Here is a 22,861-nt window from a genome sequence, read left to right as displayed (position 1 = left end):
GACTGAACCAGAGCCCCGAGCTTCTGCCAGCTCTAGCCAAGGCTGGCTCCAGTCGGGTGGTTGCTGGGGGTTGTCTTTCTGTACGCTGTGAATGTATGTTGTTCTCATTGGTTAATAAATAAGCTGCTTTGGCTTATGGCAAGGCAGCTTAGAGGCAGGTGGGAAATCCGAGGAGAGAGACAGAAAAGAAGAAAGGCAGAGGCAGAGAGACGTGCCCACTGCCAAAGGAGCAACAAGATGCCAGCAGATGGGTAAAGCCACGGAACACATGGCAAAATACAGATTAATAGAAATGGGTTAATTTAAGATATAAGAGCTAGCCTCGCAAGAGTCTTGCCATAGGCCATACAGTTTGTACATACTATTAAGCCTCTGAGTGGTTATTTTATAAGTGGCCGTGGGACCGCAGGGCCGGGTGGGACCGGAGAAACTTTCTGACTACAGGTGATGGCTTTCTAAAAGGCAGTATTTTCCCAGGCAGCACTCAGGATGGGCAGGGAACAGAGCAGGACAGAGCCAGCTGGGTGGGACAGTTGGTCAGAAGAGTGTGGCATGGCTCATTCCTGCTCACCCAGTGCTCTCCACCAACACTGTAGAAGGGGATCCTGGGACGACCAGGAGCCACTGGGGTGGGGGGGAGGGGGTGACACAAGCCTCCCCACATCCTTCTCCCCTCCAGGACCCTGAGGGGCTTCCTAATGCTTAGAGAGCAAAGGCAAAAGCCTTTAGTTCGTGACTCGGATCTCTACGTCCTTCCTTCCTTGTTTGATTATAGCCTTTCCCTCCAGAGCATGCTAGACCTTGAGCTAGTGGCTAGAGTGTGCTGGGACACACTCATGCACGCATGCATGCACATGCACACACACACACACACACACACACACACACACACACACACACATGCACAGACAGACACGTGCACACATACATGTGCCCACAGACACACACAGACACATACATGCATTCACACAGACACATACACAGACATGCACACACACTATACCTCCCTTGTCTGCCCATCAGCACATCCTGCCCTTTCCTGGGAAGACCACACCTGACTGTCCCCACCCGCTCCGATGTTCAGATGGGTGGGATACACCCCCCCCCACCCCATCACCCTGTCTATAACATTAGAGATGAACAACTTACAGGCGTAACTGAGCACACCTCACTTCCCTAGCTCTAAGGAGGTGCCCAGCCACCAGCATGGGCCAGATGAGACGAACCACAGCTAGTCTAAAGGCTGAAGCCGGCAAGGCTGGGGAGAAGGCTTCTCTACTGCTACACGTGAACTGGGGAGGATGCTGAGCTGGGGTGGCTGTCATGAATGGCCACCTTGGTCCAGAGAAGGACACAACCAACACACAGAGACAGAACAGCCAATGCAGGGAGACCAAGGTCCAGTGGTCCTCCCTAAGCTCTGCCCAGTCACTGCCCACTTATTTCAATTGTTTGTTGTTTGGGAAAAGTCTCCTGTGGCCTCGGCTGGCCTCCAACTAGCTGTGCGGTTGGGAATGGTTTTGAACTCTTGATCCGTCTGTCCACCCCTCCCTGGTGCTAGGGTCACAGGTGTGTGCCATCATGCACGGATGCACGATGCTCATGTCACCTGTCTCCCCTTCCTGCTTTGTTCTGGCATAGCAGCAATGAGTCTACTTGGTGGTCTGCGTGTGGCCTCACCCTTCTTAGCACTTGGGAGCACAGGACAGAAACTATCTACCCCACAGTGCCCAGTAATACTATAAGTGTGGGGGGCTTTCTTCACTGGCCCAAGGGCAGAGTTTGGGCTCCGAGTCTGGCTCCCCAATGTGAACTCTGCCTAAGATAACTGTGCAGGCAATGTGCAGGGCGTCTGGCGCTTACCTATGGCCTCCAGCACGAGTGTGTATGCGGCTGTGGTCTCACGGTCCAGGCCGACGACGGTTCTCACCACAGCATCCCGGTAGCCCACACTGAACTTCCCGTCCACATTCCCCCCTGCAGGCAGAAGTGAAGGAGGATTTAGGTTGGGCAGCAGAGCTCCGTGTCAGACAAAGGGAGGCACCATGACTCTCCTCCTAAATGGGGACCTGCACAGGACCCCTCAAAAGGTGCCGTTCATTTCTTAGTGGTGGAGGGTGCAGCCTGTGTGGTCTGAATGACTGGAAGCATGAGTGTTCAACATCTATTGAGCACCTACTGTGTACCAGGCACTCCAGTTACGGACCAGTTCATTTAACCTCCACTTGGTCTGAGGTTCTGTGCCCTCTCCTGGGTTCCTCCAGAATGTCAACTCCAGAGCTTGGGTCCTGTCCATATTGCCCTGGCCTCTCTTTCAGAGGAGACTGAGCAGCTGACTTAGGTAAGAGCTTTTTACATGTGGTCAAGGACTGACTTTGGAGTGGGGGACTGGGTATTTCCCAGTACCCTCATTTTGGGGGATAGGGAATGGTTAAGGACTACAGCTCTCTGAGTGGGGACCCAGGGAGGAAAAGAATGGAGCAGAGGGGCAAGTGGACAGGAGACAGGTGACACTTGGTGGCCATGGATAGTGGTCCTCTTGTAGGGTGGAGTCAGGGGAGAGTGTTCTCTGGGACTAGTGAGGGAGAGACGCAGCCTGTGTGAGCTGGCTGCAGTACAGCACTCTAGACAGCAGAGGGCGCCATTGCACTGTGCTTGGAATAATTGGGGCGACTCAATAGGTTTCAGAAATCGAAGCTCTAGAAGGGGCCAAGGCCAGTGAGCAGGAACCAGTCACTTTGAGGGTCCTGGGAAGTCTCCTCTCTCTTTACATGGTTTGCCCCTGAAGGAAAGCCCTAGAAGTCAACTTCTGGGCACCTCACAGTCTAATCCGTAAGGGACAGAACCCAGTTCTGCACTGGGCACGGAGGAAATGAGCAGCAGTTAGTGTTAGCAGCAGAACCTCGAGGCTGGGGTCTTGTTAACTGTGGCTTCCTGCAAGGGTCTTTGGATTAGGAGATGAGCATGAGGAGGAAAGGAGGGAAGGGCCTGGGAAGTCACTGTGGCTACAGGAAGCCACAAATGACATGGGAGCCTGGGATCCCTTACTGCCAGGGCGAGGTATCAGGGAGGGTAGTGTGTACACTGCGTACATGTTCAGGTATGCATGCACAGAAGCAAAATATATGTGACAGAGCCCCAGATGGCTCATAAGCACAAAGAAGGTGGTTATGGGAGGGCTGAGGGATGTGGGAGGGCTCTTCTCAGTTCCCCTGCATCCTGGTGCCTGTCAGGTGGGCCATGCACTGAAGAAAGCCAAAGAGCTGTTCTAGCTCATGAGGTGATGAACATGTAGTGTGTTTACCATTCCCCGCAGGATCTGCTACTGTGACAGGCTCACTTCCCCCAGAGAGCCAGGACAGGACCGCATCAGCTTTAGTCACAACTCTACTGGTGGGTAGCTACGGAGCATGTTTCAGCCCAAACTAATCCATTTAGGGAGTCTGCAACCATCTGCCTCTCAACAGACAGGAGTTCTCAGGAAAGGATGAAGCCACATTCCTGCAGTGACTGTGTTCTCACCGTGAAGTGGAGTGAAGGGACACCCCAGTCAATACTGTCCCCTCTGCCTACTCCCCCCAGGACACCTTTAGCCTTGAAGCTCCCTGGGAACCAGGAGCAAGCCCTTGGGGAGGCATGGGGGTTGAGGTCCATGTCCCCTTCCCACGCTCTGTCCCCACCTGGTCCAGGTCCCTGTCAGGAGGCTGGGGCGGGGCCAGGGGGCAGCAAGGGAAGTACCTGTGATGAAATAGCTGAGCTCTGCATTGAGGCCCACATCATTGTCTGTGCAGTTCAGCCAGACCACACGGAACTCGCGGGGAACGTCCTCAGACACGGACACATTGTACACAGCAGGGAAGAAGGTGGGCGTCTCATCGTTCACGTCCAACACTGCAAACAGAAGGTCCACACTAGGATAGTCCTGGCTACTGCTGTGGATGCCCAGGACCATGCAGTGGAGGATTTCCAAGGGGGTCATGGGCTCCAGGTGACATTTGTATCAATGCTGACTGGTTATGGATCCAGGGGTCCTATATGGTAGCTGAACTAGAAAGGTTCAAACTGACCAGAGCTAACACACACACCACCCATGACTGCCAAATGTAGGTGTGATAAGGCCAGTATGTCCTTAACAATAACAACAGCAATAATAATCATGACAATAATAATCAGGAGGGCCAGGCTGTGTGTCCGAGTTAGGCTAACCACCTGCCTGCTTCCCTGTGTCCTCTGGATGGAGAGCCAGGAGGGCCAGGCCAGGCTAAGCCCCGCTCATACTTCCTCAGGGTCCTTCCTGCCTCCAGCCACACTCTGTCAATGTCTCCATTTTTCTCAGAGCTAAAGACCTTGCAGATGGGATTGTATTCCATCATACAGGGCGAGCACAATGGCACTTGGCTCCAAGGGAGTGGAGGCCCCTAGCCAACTTCTTCCCACTGCAGCCATACTCTCCCATGAGAAGCCCTATGGTTCCGTACCCACAGAATGGGAAGTCTCCTTTACATCTGAGGAGACACTGGTTTTCTGAAGATGACAGGCCTGCTCGGAACCCTGGGGTCCCAGAGTCAGCCTTGACCCTCTCTGTAAATACTGTGATAGGAGACTAGGAGGGGTCGGGGCCTTAGTGGGGTTCTGGGCTTTGAGGCAGTGACCAGGTGGGGACAAAGCTCAGTTAGCATTTTGAACATAGTGGAGGCCATCAGGACTGGGCTGCTGGGCTTTCCACTGGAGAGGGGACCCTGTGGCTAGTGCATGGCTGGCAAGTGATGACGCTGTCCCAGACTCAGCTCCCAGCAGGAGGCACCCCTCACCGCGAACGGTGAGCGTGCTGGTGGAGCTTTTGGTAGGTGTGCCCGCATCGCTGGCCACCACCCGCAGCTGGTACTCGGCGATGCGCTCCCGGTCCAACTCGGCTGTGGTTGTGACCACGCCACTGGTGCTGTTGATGACAAAGTCCATGCGAGGCAAGCCCACCTGCATGCGATAGGACACCAGCCCATTCAGGCCCTCGTCCAGATCGATGGCCACCACCTGGGGGAAAGGAGAGGCTACGTGAGATGCCAGGATGAACACTTTCCTGGGAGCAACTTCTTCTTTCCTGCCAACCAGAGCTCAGTGCATCCAATACACTTGCCCCCCTGTGAACCTCAGGCTGGCCGCTGTCCCCAGGGCAGTCTCCATTGGGCAGGGGGGTCAGAGCTGGAAGCTTCTCAGATTATCTCCAGTGCAAATGCACCGAGTGAGACCAAAGGATTTTCTAGGACCAGATCCAGGCCCCCCAGATTTTGCGCTTCAAGCCCTGCTATCCTTTTAGGAAGCCCTTCCAGGCTTCCAGCAGGCCCTGGTATCCTATATTTTGCCATGGTCCAGAACCTTCCCTCATCCTCCAGCCCTTACAATGCTGACTGGCTGTATCATTCAGCCTAAAGACCCATTCATCTCCTGGGTCTTGACTTCACAGCCTCCAGAACCAACTCCCCTCCCCGCTTTATGAGTTAAAACAGAGACCAGAGTAAAAAAGATACCAGGGCTATTCTTTAAAAACCACATGACGATTTCATCTTGTACATTTCATCTGAGGTTTAAGCCAGGCAAAGCTCCTCCCAGGGTCCCACACTGTTCCCACTGACAATTCCAGCCCCGGTCAGGGAGCTGCCTAGCACATGACCCTGTACCCCGAGAATTTCACAGGCTCACACCTGAGAACTTGGAGAAAAGTCCATAGCCAGAGTGAAAAACAAGAGCTTGGTGGTTTAATCAAGACCCTTGCCAATGGAAGACAATGACCTCCTCTAGTGCAGAGAACGGAGTCTTCTCCACGCTTCTCGGATGCCTTCCAGGATGGGGGCTCAGTGCTTTGACTTTATTTGGGTCTAACCCCTGAAGAAAGTTCTTATACATGTTCCGCAGAGGTCCTTCTTGGCTGGGGTCCTAGGAGGGGCTCGGGGAGCACCCAGCTTAAGTAGGAACCTCTTCCTGAACTGGAGGTTTCTCTATCACGCATTCCCAGTTCCTGAAGCCCTCCCTGTGGTTCTGAGCAACTACTGTAAATTTTCCCTGGAGGCTTCTCTTTCTCTCCTGTTCCTCGACACACACCCCTGCCCCCGACCCCCAAGATGGGTTACTCTCCTGCTCCTACCTCTTTAGGGATTTCTCCTTGGGGACTGGCCACTGTGGTGGATGGAGGTGGAGGCTCCCCCTGCCGGGAGCCTGGGAGAATGTCCCCGTTTTTTAGGGATCAAACATATTGCCAATCTCCTCTTCCAGGAGCAGGCACAGTGAGGCAGTGGGCACAGCCAAGGTCATGTACTCTGGTGTCCTGAGAAACAGCCCTGTCTTCTTGGAATGGGGACAAGTGACCCCACTGTCTCATGTAGAAACCATGCCACATACAACAAACGCGCCCAGCTGCTGTATGTTTTCCGATTCCACAGGGCTGCACAGCCTCAGCCCAGCCAGGCAGGCATGACTGCTATTCCAGCTCTCAAGGGAGACATCAGAAGCTCAGAGGGGTTGAGGAGCACAGTCTGGGTCACACAGCAATAGTGGTAGAATTGGGGTGTACACGCATATTGCTTGAACTCCAATGTCTTTCTTATGAGGCGCTGGAGATGGAACCCAGGGCCTTGCCCATGCTAGGAACGAGTTCTTCCACTGGTCCCAGCCTGGCTCAAAAATCCACAGTCTTAACCTCGAAGTTTTCCCACAGTTCCTAGGAAGTTCCTGGTAGGACATCACGTCCTCTGAATCAGTGTCCTCTGAATCAGTGTTCTCTGAATCAGTGTCTTCAGGGCCCCCCAGAATAGAAGGGTGACAGGCAGGGGGAGAGAGGCCCTACCTCTTCTGGGCCGTGGGGAATTGGGAAGTCTTTCAAAGCTTCCTTCCAAGTGGGAAGTCTTATTTCCCTGGCTGGATGTTTCACACTAGGGTGCCGTTCTCCCCCAGAGCTGCTTAAGGGCTCACAGGAGGACAGGGGGTTCTCACGCAGGTGTGTTGAGCCACACATGTCTGATGTTTTGTTCTAGAACCATCTGTAGCTTGGGCATTGGGGTCTTAGGCCAGACCCCCACGAGCTGGGGAACTTTCTGAATCAGCTCCCCAGAATTCTATGCACCCTCCTGGCTTCTGTCTCTGCCCAACCCTACTCCTCGTCCTTGCCTGTGACAGACACAGTGTCTCCATCTCTCCAAATCTGCCTGTTCTTCCAGACTTAGCTCGAGCCTCTGCCCCCTGAGGCCTTCCAGACCACCTCAGCCACCACAAGTCCCTCAGCACCAGTTGTCTCCGACTACTTGGCTTACGTACTGTTGCGGGTCTTGATTGGCACCCCCCCCCCCCCGATGAAAATGCTTAGCATGGAGCACATGGACTTCTTGGCCCACAGGGACAAGGTGAGTGAGTAACACTTACTTGGTAGACAGAGACCCCTGCAGAGGTGCCCTCAAGAACCTCCGCCACAAAAGGCAGGTTCTGGAAGGTGGGGTCATTGTCGTTGAGATCCAAGAGGTTCACAAAGACTGTGGCACTACTGGTGGCCTTCAGAGGCGGTCTGCCACCTGGAGGGACAAGGAGGAAGGAGGCAGGCACGGGAAGATGGGTGTAAGAGAAAAATGATGGAGAACGGGATAAATATACAGACCCTGTCCCAGTCCCCAGGAGTCCCTGTAAGGAGGGGCTTGAGTCAAGTGTCCCTTCCCAGTCCCTCCCTACTGCAGGACGCCACGGGGGTGGTCACATCTGGGATGTAGACACCATTTTATTCTTAGTGATGAGATAACCCTCTTGAGTGGGCTCCAGGACCCCTAAGGACCACCCATGGGGGCATCCCCAAAGGTCAAGAGCCTCTGCCTATGGGGGAGCACAGAGGTGGCGGTGCAGGAGTCCGTACAGTCTGTGACAGAGACAATGATCTTGCGCATGAGCTCCGCCTCCACAGGGTCAGGGTTCTCGCGGTCCAGCATGACGTGGGTGGTGCGGATCTTGCCTGTGGTGCTGTTCAGACTATAGAACTTATTGGGGGGCTGGATGCTGTACACCAGGGTGCCATTCTCCCCCAGGTCTGGGTCCACAGCCACCACCTGCCCAGGAAGGAACAGACCTCTTACTGAGTTACATCGCAGTCCCTGGCCCAGGCCCAGGAGCAGGCAGTGGGCTCTCTTGCCCAGTCAGGGCTCTGTTGGGAATAGGAAGTGGGAGGGGCATGAGATTCATTAGTATTGAAGTATGGGTTCTCCGGCATCTTCACCCATCAGCAGACCACATGGAAGCCCCTTCCTTATTCAAGCTTGGTTGCCCCACATATAAAAGTGGGATGGGCAGGGCTAGGGAGGGTGGCTGGGGATGTGGTTCAGTTGGTAGAGTGCCTGCCTAGCAGCCCTGGGTTCCATCCTCAGTACCACATACACTAATGATGGTGGTACATGCTGATTTCCTAGGACTTGGGAGTTGGAAGCAGAAGGATGAGAAGCTCTAGGCTTGGGTACTGGGAAGGCTGGGCATCCCGGCCCTCTGCTGAGCTTTGGGGAGGATTTGAGCCCTCTGCTGAGTTGTGGAATCTGGGTCCATCATCACAAGGCCTTTTCTTTCTCCCTCTGGCACTCCTGATGGTGGAGGATTTGAAAAGCACTAGGCCTCTGTGACATCAAGGCCTGGGTAGGGAGCCATTAGCTGAGTCCCAGTTTGGAGAGAAAAACAGAGCCCAGAGATGCATGGGCCAGACTCAGGGTTGCACAGCATCAGCCTTGGGGTGATCCTGTTCCCTCTCTGGTGGCCTCCCAGAGTCCCCGAGACAGCAGTGGCTCTCACCCTCAACCCCCATCCCTCTGTGTGACAGAACCTTGGTGACATCAGAGGTGGGGTGGGGGTGGTGGGGGAGAGAGGATGGCTGTAGTCCCAGGAGCTGCATCAGGACAATGTCATTAACTTCACGGCAGGGGGGGGGGCAGTGACAGCCAGGGCTGGTCAGCTCCTCCGTCTCATTTGGTGTGAGCTTTTATGCTCCGGCAGCAGAATTTGTCCCTGCTCTGGCTTAATCCCCAGCCGAGGTGTCTCTGGGGTCACTAGACCAGAACAGATAGCTATCTGGCCAGGGGCTCTACTTGTCACCATCTCTGGGAGGCAGGGAGAGAGGCCTCCAGGGCAGCTCCCTTGCTAGCGAGACCCTCTTCAGTCTGGACATCTCGTACCAGACTCACCTTATCCTACCCTCTCCTCAGCCTTGTAGCAGCAGAGGGGTGAAGAGGGGTCCCCACCTTCCTGTCCTTGATTCCTTCACTGTCTTGTGACCCCACTGCCTCATGTCTCCGGCCTCCATGATGGGGCGCCATCACCCTATTTCACAATAGCGGACAATTCATCCCCAGGCATAACCCAAGCTAGGCTGCGTCAAGCCGCTGAGGAACAGGGGCAGCAAGTGTCCCTGGTGCTTCTGTGTCTCTATAGTTACAGGAGGGACAGGCCTCCTTATCCCTGTTTCCTTTATGCCTTGGTTTCCCTTGAGGAAACCAAGACTTGGAGCCAAAACAACCCACCCCAGGTCACAATGTGAGGCCAATTTCATAGTGAGGCAGACACTCTCCTGCAGAGGATGCCCAGGTAAGCTGTCCCAGGCCCTAGTTGGGGGTGGGGTGGGCATAGCCCTTGGCCTCTCAGCCACTCTATGGTCATGGGGTAGGTGGGTGGGGGGGCTGGGAGAGGGCAGAGGCTGAGACCCTGCCTGGAGGCTCCCCGCTGGGCAACTCTGTGGACTCTCACCCTTTCCCCTTATTTATTTTCCATTTCACGCTCGTCATTTTTCTCCCACCTGACGGGGAATAATTCTCTCTCTCTCCCTCTTCTTTATTTTGCTGGAGGGCGTTGAAAGGCTCTAAATCAATGCCCATCAGCAGGTCCTTGAAGGAGGCCACAGGAGCAGCAGGGAGAGCCGGGCCCAAGCTCATTGACTGGGGGGTGAGGGGGGGGGGGGAGGGAGAAGCATCTAGCTTGTAGTGTGTGTCCATCAGGAAGACCCTCAGAGCCCACATGTCCGGCGTCCTGAGGCCCAGAGATGCATGCGCTCTGTTAGCTCAGAGGGCATGGAGCGAAGGGACACATGGACATAAGCTGTCTGCCATGAACTCTGAAAAATCCTTGTTTTTCATCACTTGGCGCTTCTGGAGTCAGGGCTGGCATTTATGCTAGAGTGGACCTTGGGAGGGCCCTAGGCCACCAACGGATTCTCCAGACAAGGAAGAAGAGCCAGGGCAGCCACAGAGCCGGAGGCTGAGTGAGGGGGAGGCGAGTCTTACCAACCCAGCGGCTGAACACAGCCTCCGACAGCAAGTACTTGAGGTCTAGGGCTTAGCTACGGTGTGCCTCACTGTGCCCCCCAGCGACCCCCGATGAGGAGGAGACTGCAGTGGGAGGTGACTGCTGACAGTGGCAGCCGCCAGGTCCTGGAGTTTCTGACGCGGGGGTGGGGGGGGTGGGGGGCGCGGGGGTGGGGGGGTGCTAGGGGGATGGTCCAGTGGGCAGAGCAGCCGCCACTCAAGCCCTGATGACCCAAGTTCAAACGCTCAGATAAACCCACATGAACATTGGAAGCAAAAGCACACGGTATGTGATGCCAGCTCTCTTAGGGCAAGATGGAGGCGGACACAGGAGACCCCTGGAGTCTCTTGGGCCAGAGAAGCCTGGAGAATGCAGTGCTGAAAGACAGGAGACCCTGACTCAAACAAAGTGAAAGGCACGGCCTGGCGCCTGAGTGGTCCCCTGATGTCAATATGCACACCCACACCCACATACACAACCCAGCATTAACATACACCCCACAAGATCTGACCACGGCAACCTCAAGGGGAGACTCTTACTAGCGCCGTTTTCTAGGTAGCGGACACAGAGAGGGTCAGTAACTTGCCTCAGGTCACAGAGCCGACAACTGGTATCGCTGGAATTAGAATCCGGGTCCTTTGGTACCGGAGGCTGCCTCTTTCTCCGCTAAGCTAGCTTCTTCCTTATAAGCAGGTAATTTAACAGATAAGCCTGGACTGTGGAACTTCTCAGAGGGAAACATTTTGGAGGGGGGCGGGGGCCATAGCTAGCCTCTCTCAGGGGTAGCATCTTAAGTTGGGACAGAGAGGGGGAGCAGGTGTAGCAGAGGTCAGGAAACAGCCTTGTGGGGGACTGACTGTGCCAGTGCTCGGTGAGGGAGGGGGTGGTGGGTGTGCAGGAAATGGAGAAGTCAGCATGTGTGCATGTGTGAGTGTGTGCGCATGTGTGAGTGTGTGCGTATGTGCACACACACACGTGTGCGTGTGTGTGTATGCACACATGCAAATATGTGTGTTAATATCTGTGTGTGCAGAAGCATGGGCATGCATATGTGTACCTGTGTTTCTGTTAGCGCACGAGTGTGCACATGTGTGTGCATGCACGTGGTGGGTGTGAGGAGGTAGGTCAAGAGGCAGGCCGGTCCCAACGATGTCACCTCCTCCTTATTGCTACCTGGTTCCTTTGTTAACCATCCTCTCTTGTGCCTAACCACAGCCCTACCTTGCCTGGGCTGCCAGGAGACCCAAGGCCCTGGGGCCTTCTTAGAGGAAGTACAGTGCTCTCACGGGTATGCTTGAGGGGTATGAAACTTAAAGAATTCCTATGGTGAGTCCTCTCGAAATGACTCTTCTATGACCAACTTGATTAACGTATGAGCCACTTGGTTTCTGGTATCTTGGCACTCATCATATACAACTGGGCCTTCCACCAAGTTCTGGAGCATTCTTGATTCTAGAGAATCCAGCCTAGAATTCATATTTCTATGTAATTAAATGTCTACAAGTGCTGCATGTCCTCACTACAAAAGCTGCATATTACATTTGGTAGCTATTTAATCCAACAAGTTTTAAATTCTGATTTTACTCTCTTCTTCCTGAGAAGCTTGGGGCTGCGTCTCCATGCCTGTCATGCTGTCTGGGAGCATAGATGTCTGTCTGTCTGCTCAAGGTAACCATGGACGGTCCTGTAGGCTATAGGAGTGAGTGAGTGAGTGAGTGTGTGTGTGTGTGTGTGTGTGTGTGTGTGTGTGTGTGTGTGTGTGAGAGAGAGAGAGAGAGAGAGAGAGAGAGAGAGAGAGAGAGAGAGAGATTTATCTCACTCTGTCACTCTCTGCCACATTCCCCTCAGACAGGGTTTTTCACTGAAGCTAGGCCGATGGCCAGCAAGCTCCATCTATTCTGTGTCTGCCTGTCACTGTGCCGGGGTTATAGGCCTGTGGGCATAAAGCCACACCCAGCTTTTTTATGGTTACTGGGATCTGGACTTGGGTCCTCGTGCTGACAAAGCAGACACTGTCCCCACTGAGCCACCTCCCCAGCCTGACCCTGGCTTTCACACTGGATCAGACGGGAGCCAGCCAGCAGTGAGTCTGAGCAGAGGGTGGCACGGGCCTAGCCCAAAGCCCATGCTCCCCGAAGGTTTCTGTGGTCTAGTTCCCCCTAGCGCTACCTCTCTCCCTTGCCTCTCAATTTCCTTCAGGAGGCACTTCCCAGAAACACAAGGACAGACAGGTGTTTAGAGGTGGGCATTCCGCAGCAACTCTTGGGATTCCAAGTTGGGAGCTCTTCGGGGGAGATGGTTTTGAGGCAGCACCAGGGTGCCCACAAGGTGGCAGCAGAGAGTTCCAGCGGGACCCAGAGCCCTAGAGGCCTATGCAAGCAACCTCAGCTAGAGGTTTCTAATTGCAGCCACAGCAGCCAGGCTCTGAAAACCGTTCATTCTAGACCACCCACCCTGCCCTGCTGCTTGGGATTCTCTGGGAGGAGACACGATGCTCCAGCTGGAGGCCACTTAGATCTTGCTCATGTGGAAGCCCTAGGCAGGTGATGTTCCCTTCCCCCTTCCTCTTTGTCTTTCTCTCCAGTTTTCCATTCTCTCCATCTGGTCCAGACAGACCTTGTCACTTCAGGACCTAGTTAGTGAGGAGTTAGAACACTGAAGAGTGAGTCAGGGCCCCGGGACACCTGGGTGTCGGTGGGGCAGGTTCTCAGAACCTGATGAAAAGGCTACTGACCCTGTCCCGGTCTGCCTGATTCTCCAGTTCTTCAGGACCTGGGCCTCTGCCAGGCATCCTGTGAGTTCACAGAGGGACAAGGGCTGGGCTAGGTGGTTCCTACGTCCTTATTGAAAAGCCATCAGGCTTGAGTTCAAGTCCTGGCACCATCTCTTACTAACTCTAGGACCTTGAGCTCTGAGTCCTGCTGCCAGGGGAAGGTATCATGAAGATGAGGGAGAATTCATGAGGACCCCTTGGGGTGGTGTAGGACAGGACAGGTATTCAATCAACTGAGAGCTGTCAGAGTTCACGTCTAACACAGGACTGGCTGGGCGGCAGTTGGCTAGACATTTGGGGACCAGCCTTCCTAGATGAGGCTACATGGGGTTCAAAGGTGGAGAGAAGAAAGGCCCACAAATGTGAATCTGAGAGCTGGGTAGAACAAGTGGGACACGGGTCCTCCGGTCTTCAGCTGCTCTTGGCAGCCAGGTTCCATTCTGGGGCCCAGTGTCTCTGGCTGTGTTACCTTTCCCAGCTTTAAGTTGTATGCTGAATATAGTAGACACACACAGGACATGCAGGTGAATTCCTGGCATCCTCTGCCCAAGAACCCCCGGGGTGAGCTTCAACCCCCTGCTGGGGCAGCCCTGGGAGCTGACATGGGCCAGAGCTAACCAGGCCAGCGGCTGCAGCGACTCAGTGGTAAAGGACATGGGCTGGCTCAGAATGAAATACCAAGCCCAGGAGTCGCTGCGGCAGGCCAGAGGATCATGGTGGGAATGTATCCATCCTGGCAGTGCTGTGACTCTACTTACCGTAGTCACGTCAGAGTCCGGGGGTGTCATCTCCACCAGGTTGATGTAGTAGGGAGCATCCTTCCAGGTAGGGTGGTTGTCATTGATGTCCAGGAGGGTGACATTCACCTGTCGGCCACAAGGGGTGTTGTGGTTCGCTAAGGCCAACCAGGGCAAGCAAGGCCATAGTCAGGGCATTCAAAGGTCTTAGTTCTAACAGCTCTGCCATTCTGGGTGTTTCAAGGAGAGCCTAGATTGTCAGGGAGAAAGTGAGGCTAGGTCCCTGCCAGAGGAGAAGGCTCAGGTCTGTCCCAGGATGGGGCAGAGAATGGATGGGGTGTCTGGAATCCCTGATGTGACCAAGGCTTTTCTTACCCATCTGGTCTCAGTGAAGGTGACACCCAGTCGGGGATCTGAGAGAATCCCTTGAAGCCTCCAAGTGATTTCTCTGCTCCTCTGCCCCCCAGTAAATCATTTACAGGACTGGGCTGTGATTCCTATTAGCAGGGATAGCCACTACAGAGGTGTACATGGTGGGGTTTGCTGTATCAGTTCCAGCCAGGTGATGCCGACCCCAGCCCAGAGCCTCTGGCCTGGTACAAGTGGCGCGGCTTCCCAGAGTGGGTGAGGACCATGAGGCAAAGTGAAGAAAGGCTTCCAGGGCGAGCCCAAGGCAGGCACGAGGAAAGCAGAGGGATGTGGCTAGAGCAATGGATCCCCAGTGCCATCCTCCCTCTCCTAGGGGCCCCTTGTGCCCCCACTGTTTCCATCACCCCTTTTGCCACCAGGAGCTCACTTAGAGCCCCCCAAGTTTCTCCCTCTTCCTTGAGGCTCCTTTGTGGTGAGGAGACCTTGATGGGCTTCTGGGCCTTCCCTGAGGGCTAGTGGTAGGGAGACTCAGCATCATAGGTGTTTAGATGGGGTGATGGCCGGGCCCCAATTCCTGGGCTGGTTGGCTCTTCCTGGTAGGAATTGTGGTTTCTGCTTAGATGCCCTGGAGAGCAGCATTCTGGGGGGCTCATGTCCTCTGCTCTTGCCCAGCTGGGCCTTTGGGACAGAGTGGAAGTATTATTCTATTGTGCCCTTCTGGGTATCTTGGGTCATGGCAGCAAGGCTTTTCTTTGCTATGGCTGCTCTCTGCAGATGCCATCTCAGTGTCTCAGTCTCTCCTCGTGCCTCAGCCTGGTTCAGGATATAGTGTGCAGAGGCCTGATGAGGCAACCTGAAGGTCAGCAGGGTAGGGTGGTACTCACCGTGGCAATGCCTGTTTTCTGGTTGTGGCCCACACCCCCATCCACAGCCCGCACAATGAGGATGTATTCCGATTTGGTCTCTCGGTCCAGCAGAGATGTGGTGGTGATTTCTCCTATTGGACAGAGAGGTAGATGAGTGACATGATGTGTATGTGTGTGTGTGGGGGGGGTGAGGGTGAGGGGTGGGGGTCGGGGGAGGCAGGGAGAAGGGAGTAGACATAGAGATATACTTGCAAGCTGGCCACAGTCACGGCAGCGGTGACCTCTGTAACTGCAGGGGGGCCCACCTCTATGCTTGAGAGGGTAGAACACCTGTATTTTAGAGGGGACCCAAGAGCTGGGCAATAGTACCTCGTAACAGGGTGACTTTGCAGATGTCGGGCAGGGCTGACAGAGTGGGAGGGCCATCGGGTCCCAGACCCATTCACAGAACACCCGTGGCTTAGATTTGACATTATTCTTTTTTTTTTCTGGCTTTATCAGCTCCTCTAGTTACTTCAGTCCCCTGTGCCTCAGTTTCCACACCTGCCCAGAAGGGAACTACGACAGGACAATTTTACAGCAGGGCCCTCGTCAGGGTCATTTAGATAATGTCATGAAAACCTCAGAAGAGACCCAGGCTCTATCTAGGGACAATGTCACCGGGACCAGTGGCAGGAGGAGGACACCCAGGCTGGAGTTCACACGTGTCTGAGCTTGTGGCTCAGGTGTGGGCATGCAAACCCATAGTGTGTGAGCCAACAGAGTTCTGAGTTAGCAGCCATGAAATACTTTCCCAGTTTCCCCATCAATGGTCTAATTATACCACCTGAATTTTTTTTTGTGTGTGTGTGTGTGTGTGTGTGTGTGTGTGTGTGTGTGTGTGTGTGCAAACAAGTTATTAACAGACATGTTCAAAATAAACTACAATTTTTGTCCACTGATTTTGCACTTTCTTTGGTTCTTAGGTATCACCGGCACACCAACGTCACCTTGGTAGTCTTTTATTTATTTTTCTGGTGTGTGTGCGTTTTCATGTTGTAGATGCCAGATGACAACTTTGAGTGCTGTATCTCTGGTGCCGTCTGCCTTGTTTTTAGGGGCAGGATTTCCCACTGGGACATGGGACTCACTGATCAGATGAGGCTGGGTGGCTAGTGATTCCCCAAGGATCCATTTGTCTCTGTCTCCCCAGCGCTGGGATGACAAGCACATGCCACTGTGCCTGGCATGTTTATGCGGGTTCTGGGAATTGAACTCAGGTCCCCACGTTGTGCGACAAGCACTTTACCAACTGAATATCTATCTCCCAGCCTGCATGGTAATCGTATACTAGTAAGTGTTTGACAAACAGCTCCCCAAAGAGAACAAAAGCCATTTATTGATTTCAGTGGTATAAATACTTCCCCCAGGGCCATTCCAAGCCACTAACTCCATGGCCTTGACTGTGGCCTTCCCAGAGCAGCTGTGAGCCAGCAGATCTGAGCACATCACTATGGCCAGGCCAGGCTCCAGCCCACAGCGCTGCAGGGGATGGCGTCTACTTTGAGAACAAAGACCCAGATTTGAATTCTCTGTATAGCCTTCCTGGGATGGGTGTCCCTGGGCAGGAGACCGAACCTCCTCTTTGAGCCTCAGTTTCTCATTTGTCAGAAGGAGCTCAGAATGCCTTCCAGGCAGAGAAGTTGCAACAGGGATAGGGAATGGCTCCAGCAGTAGAGTCCCTGCCCTGCAAGCATGACAACCCGAGTTCAATCCCCAGGACCCTTGTTAAAGCCTGGCATGGCAGCGTGTATCTGTAACCCCAACGCCGTGGGGAAGGCAGAGACAGGAGGATCTCTGGAGCTCATTGGCCAGCCAGGGTGGCTGGATCAATGAGTCCCAGGTTCCCAGGTTCAGGGAGAGACCCTGTCTTAAAAGGAACTATAGGGGAAAACCACCACTGCTCAGAAACCAATCATTTCCTTCTGGTAGACCAGTGGTTCTCAGCCTTCCTAATGCTGCGATCCTTTAATTCAGTGCCCCATGTTGTGGTGACCACCCCCCCCCAACCACAAAATTATTTTCGTTGCTCCTTCATAACTGTAATTTTGCTACTGTGATGAATTGGAATGTAAATATCTGAGATGCAAGATATCGGATACCTGACCCCCAGGTTGAGAACTGCTGCAGCAGACTGAGAGTTTCCCAAGGCAGGCAGAGACTTAGGTGGTACCCATTGTTTTGTTCCCATGGTCTGAGCTGTGTGACATGGGGCAAGCTACTTAACATCTCCATCATAAAACAAGGGCAGGGAGAGCTGGCTCCCCAAGGCCCCCTTCACACTGATATTTCCCTCCCTGACTCAGTCACCTGTCCTGGGTTGAGCAGGGAGCCGGGGTTGGAGGACAAGGTAATGGAGGTGCCACAGCCAGAGACCACAGACTGGCTAAGGTCTGCCAAGGGAGTCATGCTCCTCACTGGGTGGTGTCAATGAATGAATTGGTAGGGTTAGGAAGAATTTAATTTGTAAAGGTTTTAAACATGAATTTATATTCATGATAGATGACCTTTCACATCTGGGAAATTAGATTCAATTAAGGCCTGGCTAATGCAACCAAGGATCTCAGAGGAACATGTTCCCACTTTTGGGTAGAGGACATGTTAAGACAGCAGAAAATGCTGGGGTCCTCACTGTACCCTAGGGTGGAGCTGGAGTCTCCAACCTGCAGCAGGATGTGGATGGCTGGCAGGACATAGTTCACAAATGGCTTTATGGACCCCAAAAGTGAACATTTGAGCTCTGGGGTAAGCTGGTCAAGCACTGAGAGACCTCAGTCAAATTTTTAGCTTGACTCTTGCCTCAGTTTATTCATCTGGAAAACGGGGGTGATGCTGGGAGGGAAATGAGCTAGTGCTGGGCACTTGACTAATACATGGTGCTGAGATGCTCTCTGCAGGTGGCAGATCCGCAGATTAAACTCTCCTTGGATCAAAAGTACTCTGAAAATTGCATCCAAATTGAGCAATGTAGAGACTGTTTTTTTTCTTGTCCTTATTCCTGGCACAATATAGTGTCACAGTCAGCTTGCTTGTTTGTTTTGTGAGATGGAGTTCTCATGTGACCAGGGTGGCCTGGAACTTGTTATGGAGCTAAGCATGACTTTGAACTTCTGATATTCCCATCTCCACCTCCTGAGTGCTAGATTCCAGGCCTGTGCCGCCACACTTGGAATGGAATCCATGGCTTCATGTATCCTAGGCAATCACTCTACTGACTGAGGTAGCTCTAGCTCTGGGACAGGTGTGTGTGTGTGTGTGTGTGTGTGTGTATGTTTGTGTGCACACGCACGTGTATTGTACACGGGCAAGCTTGTAGAGAGAGCAACTTCGGGTCAGACCTGACTTGCCACCTTGTTTGAGACAAGGTCTCTTGTTTGCGTCTGTGTAGCCCAGGCTGGCTCGTCTGTAAGCTACATTCTCCTGTCTTTGCCTCCAATCTCAGAGCAGGAGTGCTAAGCTTACAGACACACGTTACTGCACCTGGCTTTATGTGGGTTCTGGGGGTGTGAACTTACGTTATCACATTGCACCGCCAGCGTTTTACCATGGTGACATCTCTCCAGCCTTCAGCTAGCTTTTTACAAAGAATGTACATCCTGTGTGGTGTTCTTAGTGATTGAGAGATGACTGCAAGGTGCCGGAGGATATGGGTCATATGCAAACCCTGTGCCATTCTCCCTAAGGGGTAGCAACACTTTGCTGTCATTGGGATTCATGAAGCCGACCCTGGGCAATTCTGAGGTGTGACTGTTGCTTCTAGAAATGTAGCTTGCCAAGGAGGATGCTCAAAGAGTCAGAGGAAGGCCCAAGGTGGAAGGAGAGACTCCTGGGACCCTGGGTCTCCTGTCCTCATCCTTGTATATAGCAATACCAGCCATCTGCTCCCAGAGTTTTGAGAGTAAGGGCACAAAGGAGCTGTAAGGACAACCTTGATCCAGGAGTCATGGGCAACAGGAAGGTCCTACTGGACTACTGACCACCTGTGGCAGGGATGGCAAGATCTCTGGAGTTCTTGCCCCATGCTCAGGGTAACCTGTTGCTGAGTGGTGACCACTAGGCAGGGACTCTGTTCCCCGAGCTTTCTAGCAGTGAGGTAGCCCCTGCCTGCTGTGGCCAAGGTATGTGAGGGTGAATGAGTCTCCTTTAGGGCCTGGCCTGTCAGATCCACCATGTATAATGTCTCTTGTATGTTTTCTCCTTTTTCAGAGAACTTGGAGCCACAACATGGAAGGGACCTGGGTTTAGAACTGTCACATGAAAGGCCATTCACCGAACATCTGCCCATACTGCTGTGTGTTCCTACTGTTCCAAGTCACTGGGAGTCTGGGATAAACCTGTTGGCATCCAGAGTTCCCTTAAACTTACAGAAGTGGGCCCCTAGAAGCAAGTGACTTGCATACCCGTGCAGCTAACCTGGACCCCAAGAGGACCACATTTTATTATATTATATTCTAGCACTGAGTTCAGTACCTTCCAAATGAGCATGAGGGGCCCCAAAGTTCTTCCTGGGCATGGCTGAACAGCCTGGGGTCTTGTACTTTTTTACCTAGTCCCCCCCAGCAGCTTCAAGGAGGAGAGAAAGTTAGAGAGAGCTGTACAAAGTGTCTTAGAAAGAGTTACACAGGATAAACAAGGAGCTACAGATGCCCGACCCCCAGGTGAATATACAAAAGAAAAAATGGTAGCGATTTTGCTTCTGTCCTTCCTACAGGCTGATTTTAGGTGTGTTCATTACACTCACCATCTAGTACACACAACAGCTCAAAGACAACACTGGAGTGTATGAAGAGGAACCCAGATTTAAAGCCCAAGTGAGCAGCCAATAGAAAGAATACTTGGGGTTAGCACATGCCCCTGAAGAGTGGTGTATGTCAGCTATTCAGAAAATAAACATGTTTAAACACTCTTTACCCTTGCAAGGCAAGGTTTGGTGGACATGTTTGTGGTGGGATCACTTCAGGTAAGTGAATATTTCAGAGGTAAAATCAAAGCCAGTTTGCTCTTAACAGCATGGGAGAAGACATACAGTCCCTGACTAGCCCAGGAGGCACAGAGCAGCAGGTCTGGGGGCTCACCAGAGCGGGCATTGATGCGGAACTGTGAGGACCCCTCCAATGAGTAGATGATGGATTCCTGCCCATACTCCCTCGAGCGGTCCAGGTCCGTGGCATTTAGGAACAGCACTGTGGCTCCTTTAGGAAGACAATGAGGTAGGAGGTTGCTCTTCTGACCCCCAGTCCCTGGAGTCAGATCCTGGACCCTCTAGTAGCCAAGCCTCAAGGAATTAGAGAGCATGATAGATGGGGTGCCCCAGGGCTGAGTGGACTCAGGTCTCCACAGAAGTGAAACTAGGCCTGGGATATGGTCCTTTCCTCCCCCAGACACCTGGTCCAGCCTCCAGCAGCTCAAACTGCTTCCTGACCTTGCCTGGCTGTCCTGTGGATTAAAATCACCCAGATCTACCAGCTCTCAAAGAAACAAAGCACCCAATTAAATTATTCTACATTTACTACATCCAATTTTGGTCCTGTTTTATCTTATTCATAGAAGAATTTATACAGGACTTTATTTTCTCGTTAATGTCCAGTGAAGGCCTTTGCCTTTCACTTCCTTTCCATCTACGTGGGATCCTGGGTTTAGGGAGGGGTTGGCTATCCCTGAGGCCTTGGCCAGACCCCACAAGTGACTTTTCCTAAGGGCATGCTCACACAGGCTTTGGGCTACAGCACCCTCCTGCTCTTGGGAGCAGTCAGAGGTTGGCTAAAAGTCCTGTGGCTCCCAGATGAGTCCCTCAGCCACTTCCTCTGCAACAGGGGTCACCCGTGGGGCTTCTGGGAAGGCTCCCTTGCAAGAAGTATACAGGTGCCAAGTACTGGTGGCAGCTAGGAGAACTAGCAAGCAGTCTCCAAGAAGAGCATGGATCAGGTAGGCCCTTTCCAGGTGTGCTCTTTGGTTCCAGGGACATGGAGTTAGGAAGAGAGTTAGGTATCATATTCAAAGACCTTGTCTTTGCAGAATGCCAAGGGATGCTAGGGAACACTGAGGGCCTTTAGCAGGGATAATCTTTTTTTTTTTTTTTTTTTTTTTTGGTTTTGGTTTTGGTTTTTCAAGACAGGGTTTCTCTGTGTAGCTTTGTGCCTTTCCTGGAACTCACTCTGTAGTCCAGGCTGGCCTCAAACTCACAGAGATCCGCCTGCTTCTGCCTCCCGAGTACTGGGATTAAAGGCGTGCGCCACCACTGCCCAGCTGTAGGGATAATCTTTAGGAGATGCTGGATATAGGAATGGATGCTAGATGTGGGGTAGGCATAGCCTGGCACCCAACTCACTCATCTTCAGACACTGGAAAGGTACCAGGAGGCTCTGCTTAGATCCTGATACAAGGAAAGGTGCTTCCTGGCTCTAGGTATATTGATTTCAACTGTCTCTAAGTCCAGCTGTCCTGGATACTCACTGTCTCCTCCTCTACACTGGTGCTCAGAAATCTTTGCAGTCTGCACATCCCCCCGAGGAGAGCACACCTGGAAATGAAGCTGTCAGCCTGCTCCAAGGACAGGAACCCTCATGTGGAACTTGTGGTACTGGCTCAAGTTGGGCCTTCCACTCTCAGGCTTATACAGGAATACACTTCAAGACCACCCTTCAAAGCCACCCCACCAAAAGAAAAATCATGGCTCCCGGGACCTGCCTCGTGGTACCAAGTCTCAGAACTCACCACACTCCAGAGTCTTTAGTCAAGATTGCATAATTAATCATCTATTATTCTCTTCCCACGGCACTGGCTGCAGGTGAACATGACCTGGTATTCAGTGGAGGCTCTGCATTCAGTGGCAATAACCAGATGCCCCCATAGTCACCCCTGACTTGTCATGGATGCCTGGGTAGTTGACAAGGCTGTAGGCCTCCCAAATGCATGGACCAAGGCTTCAGCCGCCTGCGTGTGTACTCTCTGCCCCCGGCCCTGGCCCCAGCTGTACCTGCCATGATGTTCTCCACCACGGAAACGAAGTAGGCAGGCTTGCTGAAGGTGGGAGGGTTGTCGTTCTCATCCTGGAAGGGAAGCACACAGATCCAGGTGTCTCGGAGACACTTGGCCAACTATCCACAGTGGGAACCGAGGGGCAGTCTGGGCTGGCTGGCCCTGAGGGCCTCTGGCCTCTAGGTATCACCAGTGGTTAGGGTATTATGAAGGGCAGGAGTCCCTTCGGCAGGTCATGTTGAAGGAGGTAGGACAGTCATTGGAGAAACGTGCAAGGGTTGGAAAGGAATAGTATGAGATCCAGAAATAGACACTAAATAAGAGCAGTCAGCTTGCCTACGGCTCCCAGGCTCCCGCCTTCCAGCTGCACTCCAAGCTTACTCCAGAAGCCTAGTCCCTTACTTCTTCTGCTCCCAATCAGTGTCCACTTGACCTTCGCTCCCAGCTGAGTCAAGACAACAGAGAAAGGTTCTAGAAACTCTACGAAAATGAAGGGAGAGAGCTGGGAGGTGGTACAGTGGTTAAGAACACTGGCTGTTCTTCCAGAGGACCCAGGCTCAATTCCCAGGACTACAACTACCTGTAACTTTGGTTCCCTGGAAGCTGGTGCCTTTTTCTGGCCTCTGTGGGCACTAGGCATACATCTGGTACATAGACATTCATGCAGGCAAAACATCCATTCACATAAAAAAAAAACCTTAATTAAAAAAGTGAAAGAGAAAGGCACATCTATACAAAAAGATTCTGAAGTGTGCAGGGGCAGGCAGGCAGTGTTTAGGCTACTCCCAGAG

General features: G+C 53.0%; 1 protein-coding gene across 1 annotated transcript in view; it reads right to left on the bottom strand.

Moving 5' to 3' along the window:
• Cdh23 (cadherin related 23) overlaps positions 1 to 22,861 on the bottom strand; it is a 379,482-nt gene that overhangs the window by 99,632 nt on the left and 256,989 nt on the right. Inside the window, exons 18-26 of the mRNA XM_052744906.1 lie at positions 22,069 to 22,141; positions 20,168 to 20,284; positions 15,072 to 15,184; positions 13,840 to 13,947; positions 7,889 to 8,078; positions 7,411 to 7,556; positions 4,812 to 5,031; positions 3,739 to 3,891; positions 1,864 to 1,977 (exon numbers count right to left, since the gene is read on the bottom strand). Of these exons, the coding sequence (XP_052600866.1) occupies positions 1,864 to 1,977; positions 3,739 to 3,891; positions 4,812 to 5,031; positions 7,411 to 7,556; positions 7,889 to 8,078; positions 13,840 to 13,947; positions 15,072 to 15,184; positions 20,168 to 20,284; positions 22,069 to 22,141 (1,234 nt within the window). The remainder of the gene's footprint in view (positions 1 to 1,863; positions 1,978 to 3,738; positions 3,892 to 4,811; positions 5,032 to 7,410; positions 7,557 to 7,888; positions 8,079 to 13,839; positions 13,948 to 15,071; positions 15,185 to 20,167; positions 20,285 to 22,068; positions 22,142 to 22,861) is intronic.

This window comes from Peromyscus californicus, unplaced genomic scaffold (genome assembly GCF_007827085.1).
Source record: "Peromyscus californicus insignis strain IS unplaced genomic scaffold, ASM782708v3 Scaffold_19__1_contigs__length_69161282, whole genome shotgun sequence".
Classification (NCBI taxonomy): Eukaryota; Metazoa; Chordata; class Mammalia; order Rodentia; family Cricetidae; genus Peromyscus; species Peromyscus californicus.
This window is presented reverse-complemented; position numbering and strand designations above follow the sequence as displayed.